The 14,561-nt window shown below is 41.5% G+C and overlaps 1 protein-coding gene across 1 annotated transcript in view; it reads right to left on the bottom strand.

Moving 5' to 3' along the window:
• CEP250 (centrosomal protein 250) overlaps positions 1–14,561 on the bottom strand; it is a 51,843-nt gene that overhangs the window by 23,457 nt on the left and 13,825 nt on the right. Inside the window, exons 7-18 of the mRNA XM_066624369.1 lie at positions 13,544–13,801; positions 11,438–11,534; positions 8,030–8,128; positions 7,277–7,429; positions 6,660–6,838; positions 5,468–5,650; positions 4,778–4,922; positions 4,142–4,288; positions 3,232–3,462; positions 1,960–2,153; positions 1,164–1,291; positions 832–1,001 (exon numbers count right to left, since the gene is read on the bottom strand). Of these exons, the coding sequence (XP_066480466.1) occupies positions 832–1,001; positions 1,164–1,291; positions 1,960–2,153; positions 3,232–3,462; positions 4,142–4,288; positions 4,778–4,922; positions 5,468–5,650; positions 6,660–6,838; positions 7,277–7,429; positions 8,030–8,128; positions 11,438–11,534; positions 13,544–13,801 (1,984 nt within the window). The remainder of the gene's footprint in view (positions 1–831; positions 1,002–1,163; positions 1,292–1,959; positions 2,154–3,231; positions 3,463–4,141; positions 4,289–4,777; positions 4,923–5,467; positions 5,651–6,659; positions 6,839–7,276; positions 7,430–8,029; positions 8,129–11,437; positions 11,535–13,543; positions 13,802–14,561) is intronic.

The following is a 14,561-nucleotide window of genomic DNA, read 5'->3' as shown; positions in this document are numbered from 1 at the left end:
TGACAGAAAAGAATAGTCTCACTTTTAACCACAGAGGGCACCCTCAGATAATATTACTAGGTGTAAGTTATGAATTTTACTATCCAGTTCAATATTTTACACTGTTACCTTCATTTATGAAGCTCAGGGCAGGGCCCACTTTAACCTACCTTAGGATATGCTGACTGGTCCAAAGTCACTCAGCACTCTTCCTGGCTGAGTGGAAATTTGAACTCAGGTATTTCAAGTCCTTATTTAACACTCCAACCGTCAAACCACAGTGAATGTAATTATTGTACACCATATTATTCTAATGTTGCAATCCCATTCTTTGTTACAACTGCTGGACAAGGATAATATTATAATTAAAACCCCCACAGTAGCATAACTCCTAGTTATGCCAGCTTGGTGAAGTTACAGAAATAACTAGGACTGTGTGAGAAGAGGAAAAAGGTTGAGTTGGTAGTGTGTTGGGCAATGACTGGAGAAGTAGTTGGCTTAGCCAACATCCTATCCTTTTTCTTGCTTCTCCAGTTGGCACAAAATTACAATAGCAAAATAGCTGTCATAATTAAAGCCCCACAGCAGTCAGTGAAAAGTCCATGATGATACAAGGAGACATAACTGCATGAGAAGGGAAGTGGTGGCCAAAATGAAATCAAACAAACAAAAAACACACAAACATCCCAAAGCTTGGTTTGGGCAGACAGCTTTCAGATAAAGACCATTAGTTCTTGCATTACTCATTCCAAACAACTCCAGCAAGACACTGCTAGATGTTTATGTACATGCCACTTCCCAATCTTCCTTGAAAGAGTCCAAAAGAGACAGTGGCCATATATGGCAGCTTACCAACTCTTGAAAGAGTGTATTCATTTTCTCCTTATGTACAGTTTCCCAATGGCTGAGGGTTTCTTGGTACTTCTGCTCTGCCTCTGCGAGCTGCTGTGCTTTTTTTTCCTTTTCTTGCTCAACTTTTGACTTCTCCGCTTCCAGTTCAATACAAAGGCATTTCACCTCTCCTGAAATTAGCAAAGAGTGAGCAGGGATCTGAATTTATGGTGCATTACACTTAATTTGAGCAAAGAATATCTAATAATCCCATAGACCTTTAGTCCCAAATAAAGGAAATCAAATACATAACACCTTTTCAAACAGATTGGGAATCACTGAAAATGTCTCACCTTGTATTGCTTCTTTGGCCTGGCTGATTGCCTGAACTTTCATTTCCAGTTGACCTCTGGTAACTTCAAGCTGAGATACCTGCTGCTGAGCTTGAAAGAGACTTGATTCCAGAAGGTCCTTTGCTGATCTACAAGATACAGATGCACAATTCACATATACCTTGGCCCTGACAAAATCGTTTTTAACATACATCACCAACTGACAGACCAGAAAACTTTCAAGACCAACAGAGTAGCTGCTTTTGTGGGGTAGCATTTTTATATCAGCCAGCCCTGAAGTCCATCTGTAGCTCCTTCTGCTTCTTATAAATACCTCTGCCTATTATACAATACAGTACATTTTTATTATTATTTAAATGGTAAGCTGCTTTTGGAGCCTGCCCTAGTTGAAAAGCAGGTTCTAAGTATAACAAAGTCTGATCAGAAAATCCAGTGCACATCTTTAGCATTACAGCAGCCCAGTTCCAATCTAAACATGGAAGATGAAAACAAAAATCAGAGGCTGCTTCTATCAGGTACCAAGCATTTCCAGCTGCCAGAGGACTGAGAGTTTGAAAGAACAGAAATACAATTCAGGGCAAGTTCTGCAGATTTATGGAAAGGCCATAGTTGAAACATTTTAGCTGCTTTGCATCCATTGAGAGTTCCTTACACAGAACTGCCTTACCACCTGCACCCTAGTTGGAAAGAAAGATGTAGTCTTCTGATGGAAAAGTCTTCTGTCAGGGCCCAGAGTATAATAAGTACATCCAGTCATTCTTCTAATAGGCAAGGCACTTCACCCCCAGTTTCTTACCTGAACTCTACCACCTGCTCTGTAAGGGTCAAACTCTCCCGTGCAGCAGCCCCTAGTCGAACTTCCAATGCTGCTTTCTCACGTGCTAGAGATTCCTTTTCTCTATATACCATGGCCAGAACCTCTTCAAGACGCCTTGACTCCTGATGTGCTTGTTCCAAATCTGTAATGGAAGTCTTGTGCTGGCGATGAGACTACAAAGGAGGAAGAGAAAATTAGCTACCAGAAACTAAAGTTCTGCGATACTAATAACAAGGCAATGCACTGAAGGGAGAAACAGAGCCACTATTTCTCTTGAAGAACAAAATCTGGACATTTCCATAGCATCAAATATGAATTATTACACTCTTCAGGGCAAGATAAATCCATTCTAGGTTGACTTACTTAGGACAAAACATTAGCCGTGCCCACTGTAAGAGGATACATTTACAACATTTATATTCCTCTGAAAGTGAAATCCAGAACACTTGCTGAGCCAGCGCAGCCCAGGAGCATTTCAAATGTGCTGTAAAGCACATTCACACCTCCTCTAGAGCTGGCTGGGCCGATGCAGAGGCCCATGCCAGCTCCCGGATGCTGGATCCAGACCCTGACCCAGTAAGTTTGCAGGGGGTGGAAGAGGGTGACATGAGGGCAAAATGGAGACAGGGAGGAGGCATTTTTGGGTGGGGGAACAGGAAGGTGGATCAGGACCGAGGCGAGCGGGATCAGTCACAGCAGCGCAGGCTGAATCCTAACCCCCATCCCTGGCATGACCAGCCTTACACAGGTTGCTTGGAATTGCACCCACAAAATCACTGACACATCCAAGTAGCAGGGCTGCTTGGGACATTGCTCCGGCTAAGGGGAAAAATATCCCCTTAACCTGAGTTGCCCTCCAGCTAGCACCTACCTTGTGTTGGATATACATTTGGCCTCGCTGTTCCAGTGCAAGTTAGGATTGGGCTGCGATGTCCAGAGTTTAAGAGTGGGGAAAAATATTAGACCTAGGCAAACAATTCAACGGCTAAAAACATGCTTTATACAAATACTTATGAAGCACAATCTTCTACATATACTATCAGATTTAAAAGGTGGTTCAGTAACAGCATTGTTAACTGGAAACAGGGGTTGAAGGTTCACCAGATATGCTGGTTAAAAATGTTTTTAAAGAAGCCCACTTTCCCATGCATATAAAGAATTCCATAATCTAGCAGAACCGAACCCAGTCTTAGGAGTAAAGTAATGTCTAGTGTCCATGCAGGATAACTCAACACTGCTTCCCATAGTCACCTGACTCAGCTTCTCATGTGTCTCTTTCTGTTCATCTCTCAGTTCTCTTAACTCTTCCTGTAAGTTCTCCTGCAACTGCTTCTCCTCACATAGCAATTGTTCCAACCGTAACTTCTCTGCATGTAGCTCCTCATTTGTTCTTTCAGTCTGATTCAGCTGGTTCTGGGAAGAGGTTCTTATTCTCTCTAGGTTATCCACTTTGTCCAAGAAAGTCTGGTTTTCCTGCTCCAACTGCAATCAAAGAAATGGCAGTAAATGAAGAACACTGTCTTGCTCTGCCTGTCTCCCCTATTCAAAGAAAGTGTGATATTTATATTAATTCACTCCTTATATCCACTCAGAAAGTTTGAAGGCTATACAGGTTGAGCTTCATTATTCACGTGGGTTCCATTCCAAGTACTAAACTGGATGGCAAAAAACACACTATAGCAAATCAATTTAAAAAACAAAGTTTCTTTGCTCCGGTGATTTAGAAACAGCCTTGCTGACCTTTGTGATGTAAGATAAGAGTTATTAAGAAGACAGTCCATCTATCAGTCATCCTCCAAGCACTTAGAAAGAAAGGCACTTCACTCAGCCCCTCTCTTCACCAATGCCTTCACCTTTCACCAAAAGGTGAAAGAAAGATCACCTTTCTTTCATGTGCTCTGGGGGAAGGGAGGGGTCACCTGGAGAACTGATGGATTGTCAGCCAGCTGCCCCCCCCCATTAAGGAGGCTATTGTTAAAGGACTGTTCAGTTCAGTTTTTTAAACTGATTTTAAAGGGATGCATTTTTCCCCTTCTCCAGGGATCAGCACATTCCTTCTCATTTGCAGGGACCATTCGTGTTGAGTCAAACACGTGTATAAAAAAATCAGTGTATAAATAGGCTGGACCTGTACAGCAAAAAAAAAAAACATTCTCCTTACCTTCAGGATAAGTTGATTCAAACCAACTTTGTCCAGTGTTAGAGCTTCATTGAGGGCACTCATCTTTGCAGCCACATCACGAAGATCAGCTGATTCTGCGGTCAACTTATTGTGTGCCCCAGTTAATTTTGCAAATGACTGCTCAGCCTTATAAAATGAAATGAAATGATAAAGTTTGCATTTGGTTTAAAAAATAAAAACAGTTAACACACAATTGCACGTGTCTAATTAGCCCTTTAGTGTGCATGTTTAATTGACAGTACAGTACTAAAGCACTACTAGAGCAGTAGATTCAAGTTCAATTTGTGCACACCATTTATATGGCACTGCAATGCTTCTGTCAGTGCCCTCCACAGGTTTTATTGAACAGGCTTTACTCCACAGGAAAGAAAACGGTGGGTGATGACTATGTAACAGGACAGCGTGGAGGGGGCAGGAACTGCTGTTACAGCTTCTTCTCTGTGTGGTCCTCCTTTCTGCCCTACTCCATGCACCATCCTCTTTCCTGCTGTCAGAAAAAGACATAGCAGGTACTAGAATTTTTGAAGTTTAGCCCTACCAGTGCCTATCTGTGGTAGGTTTTCTATTTAAAGAATTTGTTTGGCTCTCACTAGGAAAAGCAGATGTTAATTTTACCTGCTCCAATGCCAAAGCAAGTTCATGTTTTTCTTGCTTCACCAGTTCTCCTTCAAGACACGATTTTTCCAGTGCTTCCTTCAAAGCTACAAACTCATTCTTTAAAAATGAATGCTTTTCTTCAAGGGAATTTCTATCTTCTTGACTGAGGGGGAGGGAAAAAAACACACACATTTGGAACACACATGAGGAACTAGACATGATCTCCAGTGCTGAGGAGATCCATTTTTCATTTCCTCCAATTAAAGGGAATCATCTAGTACTTTGCAAAATTCATCATCATCATCAAAAGAGGGAGCTTATAAAACAAATTAGAACTGATAAAGCATGTTCATAGTGCTAGAATGAGGGAGTACACAGCTTTCAATCCAAACTAGCTCCATCAAATGGAAAGGCAATTATAGGGTTAAATTTGGCTTCCCCCCCCCCTTGTTTCAGATAAGGCCAGATTATCATTCCCATTCTGAAGCTATACAGCAACAGCACACAGAGACTTCAAAAACTTGCTTTATAAACAACATAATTCAAAGATAAATCAATAAATACTATTGGGGTGAGTACTACAGAAATTATCCAACAGGAACACGTATGCCCCACCATCACATTCCATACAAAAATGGGTCTGTTATCTGGAGAAAATTGTATTTTCTCAGTGACAACATCCTGGTTTTTGGAGGACAAAAAACTCACATGTATTGTTTTTCCCGCAGTGCCCTTTCCAATTTCTGCTGCTGCTCTTCTTTCTCCCCATCCACCATGTCACCTTTCAGCTGAAGCTCAGTGTTGCTTTGGCGTAAGTCCCTTGTCTCCTGTTCCAAGACTTCCAGCTGTTGTTGCAATTCTTTCCTTGATTTCTCTAGGGTTGCATGGTCACTGTAAGGAAACAGTGTCCAGTCAAATAAACACAGAGGTATATGGATAAATCTCATTTGAGTTTTTCAGGATACTGATTGTGCGGCCTTTTTTCCTATCAGGGCTCAAAGAGAATGTATAGATTTGAGGAAGTCACAATCACTTAAGAAGCAGATGGCTTAGATCACTGACTCTCTCTCTAACATGGGTAACTATAGATTTATTTGCAGATGACCTATCCAAAGAGACAGGGTTTAGCTGTGTTGGCATCCTTTAGTCTCAGAAGACTATGGTATTGCGCTCTGAATGGTGGTTCTGGAACAGAGTGTCCTCTCCAGTGTGCAAAGCCTGGGTAAAGTAGATATGGAGGATAGACTGTTACCCATGCAGCAAATCCCCCCTCTCCACGTTGCTGAAATGGTCCAATGGAAAATCAGAAGCCAATACGGTTGGTTCCAGCGGCATCGCAGGAGTTGCCAGAACGTGACTGTGTTCAGCCATGAACTGCCTCAGGGACTCCGGCTCCGGATTTTGCCTCGAGGTTGACTCCTGAAGCCTTTTCCATAACTGGATGTAGCCACAAGGCAGTGGAGGTTTGGGATCAGAGTTTTCCTTCTCTCAGATGAGCTGCCTTCCCAGGCTAACGAGTCCCATCTACCCGGTGGCTGTTTAATCGCCTCTTACGACAAGTACAGCCAAACCAAGGGCCTATTCTTATCCCCCAGTACCCAGGGGAAAAAGAACAGGGTTTAAAGAACACAGAAAACATATGAAGGCTTATTCATTTTAAGTTGCTTTGAGGATCTTCTGTCAACATTCTTCAAATAAATACATCCATGGTGGAAAAAAACAACAAGATGCACAGAAAGACAAATAAGTTTACTTTAACAAATGCATTACAGCAATACCGCCAGCAGTGCAAGGGATACATTCTTCCAGGGTTGACCCCAGCTGCATTATGTCTATGACATGATGACTGTAATACGACTGTACTTCACAATAGGATGTAGAAAATATGCACAAGACTGACCTGTGACAGGTTTCTACCATGGACTGAAAATACTGCAATTGGCTACTAAGAGCATCTCGTTCTCCTTCTAGTTGCTCAAGTCTCTGTCTTAGGAACTGACACTGTTCTTCCTGCTGTTCTTGTTGCTTCTCCAGAAAGCTAACAGAATTTTGACTGGCTAAAAGTTGCTGCTTCAGATGCTGCCAAGAGAAAAAGGCAAGACCCAATGATTATTAAAAAGGGAGACCAGAGAGTAGAAGCAACTGGAGATAGAGATGGTATTCCATACACAGTACACAACTAACTGCGGATGAGACCAAAGAATGGAAAGAACTAGAGATTGAAGGGATACAATGCAAAGCAAAGCAAATTTAAGAAACACACCTATGAAAAGAGGATGCACTTAGAAGTTTGGAAAATAAGTCATTAAAGAGTGAAATGTCTGGCAGAGGACTGACTAAAGAAAAAAACCGTTGAAGGAACTAGGAAGTCAGAACATCAGGAAGAGGAAGGTGGTCGGAAATTAAAGGGCAGAAAGTCAACAGCAGAAAAAAAAGTTCCATGACTGAAATGTTACAAGATACTTTGCTAGGGCTGTGAATGATTTACTTACAAGAAAGGCTCCAAAGCCCCCTCACCTGCATGTCATTTTTTCTCCTAGTCAACACATCACGTACAAGGAGGAGGGCTCCATTCGGGTCACAGTGGTTCAGCTGTAATAAACTGCAGCTCTCAGGATAGCTCTCAGCATGTGAAGTGCCATCCGTTGTGCCATTCTCATTTATCACTTCCTGAAATTCAGGATCAAGATTATTCTTTGCATTCCCTGCACTGACACCATGAATTTGCTACTTATTTGCTTTCACTCGCACTGATATCCTGAATAATTAAATAACTAAAAGAAAACATAGGAGAAAGGTTATTCTCCAATACAGTGAAACTGTGTACTGTACATGAGATCTCATGCAGTTCAAAAAGGCATTGCCTGGAAATGCTGGGAAATGGCACCATGACTGCAGTAAATTTGAGAAACGCCACTCTAATAGAAAGAGCAAAATGTGGAATTAAAAAGAACTTTGTTCCCTTACTTCAGAACTACATTGTGGCTGCACTGGCGCTGGAAAGTTGGATAGGATTGGGCCCTTAGTCTCCTTGAGATCTCCAAAACTATGAGCTTACTGCTGAGCTTCCCATGTATGTGTCAAATTACTGTGTCTACGCATCTTTTCTCTGGGAGTCATCAAATTTATATCAACTCTGGAGTTTAGAACCTAAGACTACAAGAAATCTACATTCATATTTGCTGTTTTATAATAAATGTGTCTACAGAAAATGTCTACATATAAATATGTCTACAGAAAAACCATATAGAGACATTCTATTATTCCTACCTGGGTTATTTCTTTTATCACATGTTTAATGGAAAGGATCTCCTCATTTGCATTCTTGCTCAGCAACTGTTCATTTTCTATTTTCAAATGATTAGCCTCCTAGAAAAGAATTAAAGTAATCAGGGGAGTTAGGAACACTTGATGTTAAGTAACACTTGTAAAGTAATCAGGGGAGTTAGGAACCTATTTCCTTAGATACATCACAAGTTTTCAAAAGAATGATTTAAGAATGAAAAGAATGATCATACCAACGGAGCATCAATTGTTTCTAGCATTTCATTTTCCCAAATAAACATGCCAAATGAAAACAGAGTTGAAGAAGCAGCAGCAGCAGCTCTGCCTAAAGGTATGTCCAACTCAAACAGAGGCAGCTGAAAGCCTCTGTACCTCAGAAGTAGATCCAAATTCCCCCCCCCCCATTATAGGCGTCTATACAGTAGAAACATTTGGGAACTCCATATCCAAAGGTTTCATATCTGCAGATTTAACCATCAGTGGATACAGAGGGTTCACATGGATGCCTCCAGAGGCTAACAGCAATTACAGGTCCAGCCTATTTATACATGGATTTTTTTATACACGGATTTGACTCAACACAAATGGCCACTGCAAATGAGAAGGGATGTGCTGATCCCTGGAGAAGGGGAAAATGCACCCCTTTAAAATCAGTTTAAAAAACTGAACAGTCCTTTAACAATAGCCTCCTTAATGAGAGAGAGAAGGCACCTGGCTAACCATCCATCCTTCTCTCTCCAGGTGACCCCTCCCTTCTCCCTGACCACATGAAAGAAAGGTGATCACTTTGCATTGGTGAAGGGAGGGGTTCAGTGAAGTGCTGATGTATTGTCTTCTTAATGACTCTTATCTTACATCACAAAGGTCATCAAGGCTGTTTTTAAATCACTGGAGCAAAGAAACTTTGTTTTTTAAATTGATTTCCTATAGCGCTTTTGTCATCCACTTGAGTGCTTGGAAGGGAACCCACCAGAATAATTAGTCTCAACCTATACTTACTTGGAATCTCTAGAGCAGTGTTTCTCAAACTGTGTGTCAAGACCCACTAGGTGGGTCACAAACCAATTTCAGATGGATCCCCATTAATTTCAATATTTTACTTTAATATATTAGACATGTGACTACATATATACATATATACATGTATATAAGTACATATATACATGGCACATATATTAGTATGTGACTGCATTTGGGGAAATGTTACAGACCTGTACTTTTAACAGACTACTCTGTATATGCTTTTAACAATTTAATACTGTTAATTAACAATGAAACTAAAAGAGACTTAATCCTGGGTAGAATTGCAGCCTAGGATTGTTAAAAATTTTCCTGCTTGATGATGTCACTTCCAGCCATGACATCACTTCTGGTGGGTCCTGACAGATTCTCATTCTAAAAAGTGGGTCCCAATGCTAAATGTGTGAGAACCACTGCTCTAGAGTCTTCTCCCGGGTCAAACCAGGTCAGCAACCCACTCCATTGGTCTCATAATGATTCACAGAAGCCTCCAGAAGCTACTTCTGATTTTTGGAGGCAACTTTTGGTTTGCTTTTGAAAACTGGAAGTAGCTTCTAGAGCAGTGATTTTCAGCCTTTTTCATCTCATGGCACATTGGCAAGGCACTAAAATGGTCAAGGCACACCATCAGCTTTTTGACAATTGACAAGACACACTGTGCTGTCAATGGGGACTCACATCCCCCAAAGGTCCTATTGATAAATGTCCCTCTCCCAAATTCCCACGGCACACCTGGGGACCGTTCATGGCACACCAGTGTACCACAGCACAGTGGTTGAAAATGGCTGTTCTAGAGGCTCCTGCGGATCATTCTCAGGCCTAAGGAGTGGGTCGCTGGACTGTCACAACCCAGGAAAGGCCTCCAGAGACTCCAGAGGAGTAATTGTTTGAGCTTCAGGAGTGGACCCCAGCATCTGTGGAATTCCTTATCCACAAGGAGATCTGGAACCAGACTCCTTCGGATAAAGAGAGCCCACTGGGTTCTTTAGTGTACTTACATTGTTTAAATACTGGAAGCAATTTCTTAATTTTTTTTTTATTTAAGAACAGAGTTCCTGCAGTTTTTTGACCCATTACAAATCTCATTTGCTCCCCATCTCTTGTGAACAGTTTGCATTTTTTTAACCTTAAAGCAGTGCTCATTTTCCAGAGACATTCCATTTTCCTTGAATCAAAAGCAATACAATCCACATACAGGTCTCCAATCCCTGCTCCATTTTGTAAAACCTTTAAAGTTTTTTTCTTAGGTTTTTAAATTATTTTGAGGTTGTGCACTACTCACTACTAAACTTCAGCTTTATTTTTTTTAAAAAAATATGAAGTGGCACTGCTATTCAGTTGTTAAAATTAGGAAATAAAAGATTACTTACTCTTTCCCCACCACTCTGTTATGAACAGATATAATACTGCATTACTCTTACTGAAAAGTCTTTATTAGTAATTATCACAAAATGGCTAAAAACACAGGCTTTCAGCTATTGTACAGAAGGGTCCATAGGATCCACTTTGCACGAAATTTCACTGCATGGAGACCTCTTGAAATTGCAGGGTGTGGCAAGATACTTTGTGAAGCAGCTCACCCCTGCTGCTATAAGAGTTTTGTACATCTCACCACAAAATATAATACAGAGCAGAGCAGAGCAAACAATGAAGTTGTGGCCAATTCATGCAGAGAGTTGTTGCATGTGAACCACTTCCTTGTGGGACAGCTACTGCCACATAAGTGCAGTTTCAAGCAGCCACCCCTGCAGGCCACTGTGTGCCAAGAAGGCGTGTTTTTCTAACAAAAGTACTACAACTGATACAAGCACAGTGGTTAAGAGATTGAATCAAGAAGTCCTTTGTTCAAATCTCAGCTATGAGAAACTCACAAGGTGGCCTGGGCAAACCAACTTCTCTCAACTCCACCTATCTCCACACCACAGAGGACTAATACTTACATGCCTTTCAGTATTGATATAAAGGTTAATGTCTTTGAAATGCTTAATGAATGCTAAGTATTATTTATTTAAGTTTATTCACATATATTTCTGTCTTTCTGTGTACCCCACACAAACTCACAAGAATATCTCCCATAATTCAGATTCCTCTGGAACCAATTCATTAGTGTTTTTTGTCTGGGCAACACTGACCATTATTCCAGCCAATGCAAACAATGCTTTCTGGACTGAGCAGCTCCCACTTTCTGCCTACAAGATTACTTTTGTATTCTACAGCTCTGTTTCATGCAGAATGCAACTTTCCAGAACAGATTCCCTATGTTAAGAGAGGTATTAGCATATATTACATGTCAGGTAAGCTGATCACTTCATTCTGTGTATACAAGAGCATTCCCCAGAACAGTTACCAAATTATTTTTTCAATATAACATACCAGAGTTTCCACAGTATTCCTGAGATCCTTCACTGTCTTCTCCTTCTCCTCATTCTGTTTTTGAGATTCTTCAAGCAAAGCAGTAAGTTCCACCACCCTGAGAAAAAGCAGCAGCAATTTTTAGCACACCAGTTTTTCATCAACACTGCTAAGGCATTACATGGCTGCACTTAAAGAAGAGCCAGCCCTCCCTATTAGCCATTTCTTAATAACAGATGAGAATTAATTTTGAATATATCATTAGGCATATAGGAATATTTGCAGACTCTTGCTTGTAAATCAGAGAAGTTTACATAAGCCTCCTGATGGCTCTCAATCACAATTCATAAATAACTTGATTATTACATACTACGTTTATGTACACTTCCACCCTAAAAGCCTCCCTATATAACCCAGTGAGTGAACAAAATAGAGCTTCTGTGTACTCTGTTCATATCTGCACAACTTACACACAATGACCCCTTCTCATCTGGGGTTTTTTAGATAAACCGGAAGTACCTTTCAAAAGGCTCCAGCAGGCCTTCGGAAGTATGCAGAGGATACACACAACCACTGGGTGCCTCAGAACACCTCTGAATGCAACTGGAAGACACTTTTGGTCATGTCCGGAAGTCCTCTGCACTCCCCCTGCCCAGATTTGATCATCGGCAGATTTCGGTATCCACAGGGAGTCTAGGAATGGATCCCCAGCAGATACCAAGGGAGACTGTACAAAACCCTGAAATACAGTTCCAACTCCAACATACTGTCAATATAGAGCAAAGGGCTCAGGACGAGAAATAGAATCTCTCTACAGACCTAAAGCACTTAGTCAACAGCAGCACTTCTCAAAGTGTGCTTCTAGAATTCCTAGGCCTCCCTGAGAACCCCTTCAGGGGCTCCATGAGCACAACATAAGTGGCCATCATCTGATTGACACACATGCACTGGCAGGGATCCCCAAGACTCCAATTAGAAGTATAAAGGGCTCCGGAGACTGGAAAGTTTGAACCACTGGTTAATGTCTTTCAGTGTCAATAGTCTAATGTTAAATAGGGTAACACAGTAGTTCTCAAATTGGTGGGCTGAGACCCACCAGCTTCAGCAGCCATTTTCAACCACTGTACTACGGCACACTGGTGTGCCGCAGATGGTCTGCAGGTGTGCTGCAAGAGTTTGGGTCATTTGTTAGTATAGCCACTGGGGGAAGTGAGTCCCTTCTGTCAATGGGTGTGCCTTGTCAATTGTCAAAAAGCTAATGGTGTGCCTTGACTATTTAGATGCCTTGTCAGTGTGCCGTGTGATGAAAAAGATTGAAAATTGCTGAGCTAGAGAACCACTGCCCCTTTCCCTTAAAGGGGCGGGGCAGGGACAGGGCAAGGCAAGGCAACAACAAGATTTCCAAGATCATGCCTCTGTGGGGGAAGAACAGGTTTTTTAAACATTCTTTACCTGCTGCCGGGGTGTGGGGAGCACTGTGGAACCTTCTGCAGGGTTCCCCGAGGTTTGTAGAAAGTTAAAAAAGCAATCGCGACCCACTTCCAGTTTTGCAATCACAACAAGGAAGTGGGTCGTGATCCCTTTTTTTACTTTCTACAAGCCGCATGGAGCCCTGCAGAGGGATCCGAGGTGCTCCCCGCACCCCAGCAGCAGGTAAGGCATGTTTAAAAAAGCCCTCTCTCCCCCAACAGTGGCACGATCCTGAAGATTGTGTCACTGCCATTCTCCCTGCCCCTGCAAAGACTAACCTTGGGGCTCAAATTCTGAGAGAGTTTGAGAACCAATGGATGAACATATAGACTTTGTTTGTAAACCCAGATGTTTTTCTCTCTTTTCTCCCTCATTACTCGTACAGTTTTCTCCCAGAAGATCACTACGAAAGTTCCTCTACAAAGAGACATACACTGGGTCAGACTAATTATTTGGGCCAGAAAAAGGTTCCTGAATGAGCCTATTGCTAGATACATCAAAGCAAAACAAAATGGAGCAATTACAGAAATATTGGTCCTGGAACATCCATTCCAAATATATGGTAAGCAAACCTAACGTCACCAAATAATTTACAATAAATTTACAGTTAATGTGTCTTTTAAAAAAGTGCTTTACCTGCTTAAAAAGGTGCTTTACCTGCTTTGAAGATCCTCTTTTGCTAAGTTTCCTTTGACATGCAAGTGCAGAATTGTTTGTGGTTGCTGACACATTTCTTGCCCCACATCTGTCTTCTCAGGCCTGGCATGAAGTTGCTGTTGTTGGGTCGGATCCCTCAAGGCAGGGTTTCCCAAACTGCTGGTCTCCCAGATATGTGTGTCAGAACTTAGACGGAAACAGCTGACAAGAATAGATCCAGAAAGCTTCACCTGATCAGCCTTTAGCTCTGACAGATCCCTGGAGCAGAAAATAATACAGTGCTGAATAGCAAAATGGCATTTGTAGAATTTAGGCCATGATGAAAAGCTGTAGCCCATTTTCCTGATAAATCAGAAATGTTCATTTGTTGTACAACATAAAAACATTGCTGAAAAATGGAACCCACCCTAAACTCTTTTCAGTGCACACACAAAAGGAGAGGGTGCCATATGCCCAACAATTTTAATTTTAAAACACTGCAACTACAATCTTATGCATGCTTACCTGGAAATAAGATATGCATATCTTACCTTTCAGTAGATATGGATAGATATGGATACTATCTTACCTTTCAATAAGATATGCATAGGATTGTGCTGTGCCCCCCCATTGAATATACCATGAAACTAGAAAAACTAACATCATTTATGAGAAAACAGATTGAAGAAAAATGACTTTGATTTGGGGTCCTTTTGTTGGATCCTGGATGACAACTCATAATCTAAGCAATACTGAGATGCATTTAGTATGAAAGATTTTATGATGGTACACTTAGGCTGCAATCCTAACCTCACTTTCCTTGGAGTAAGTCCCACTGAACACAATAGGACTTACTTCTGAGTAGACCTGGTTAGGCTTGTGCCCTAAGTATTTCAGAGGCTGTAAAGGGCAAGGAAGCCTCCTTCCATAAATGGCTTTGCTCTAATGAGGAGAATAAAAAGGAACATAAACTGTGCCAAAAGAAATGTAAGAAGGTGATACGGGAGGCCAAGAGGGACTATGAGGAACGCATGGCCAG

Source organism: Tiliqua scincoides, chromosome 4 (assembly GCF_035046505.1).
Source record: "Tiliqua scincoides isolate rTilSci1 chromosome 4, rTilSci1.hap2, whole genome shotgun sequence".
Lineage (NCBI taxonomy): Eukaryota > Metazoa > Chordata > Lepidosauria > Squamata > Scincidae > Tiliqua > Tiliqua scincoides.
The sequence above is the reverse complement of the archived record's forward strand: the minus strand, read 5'-3'. Positions and strand labels throughout refer to the sequence as shown.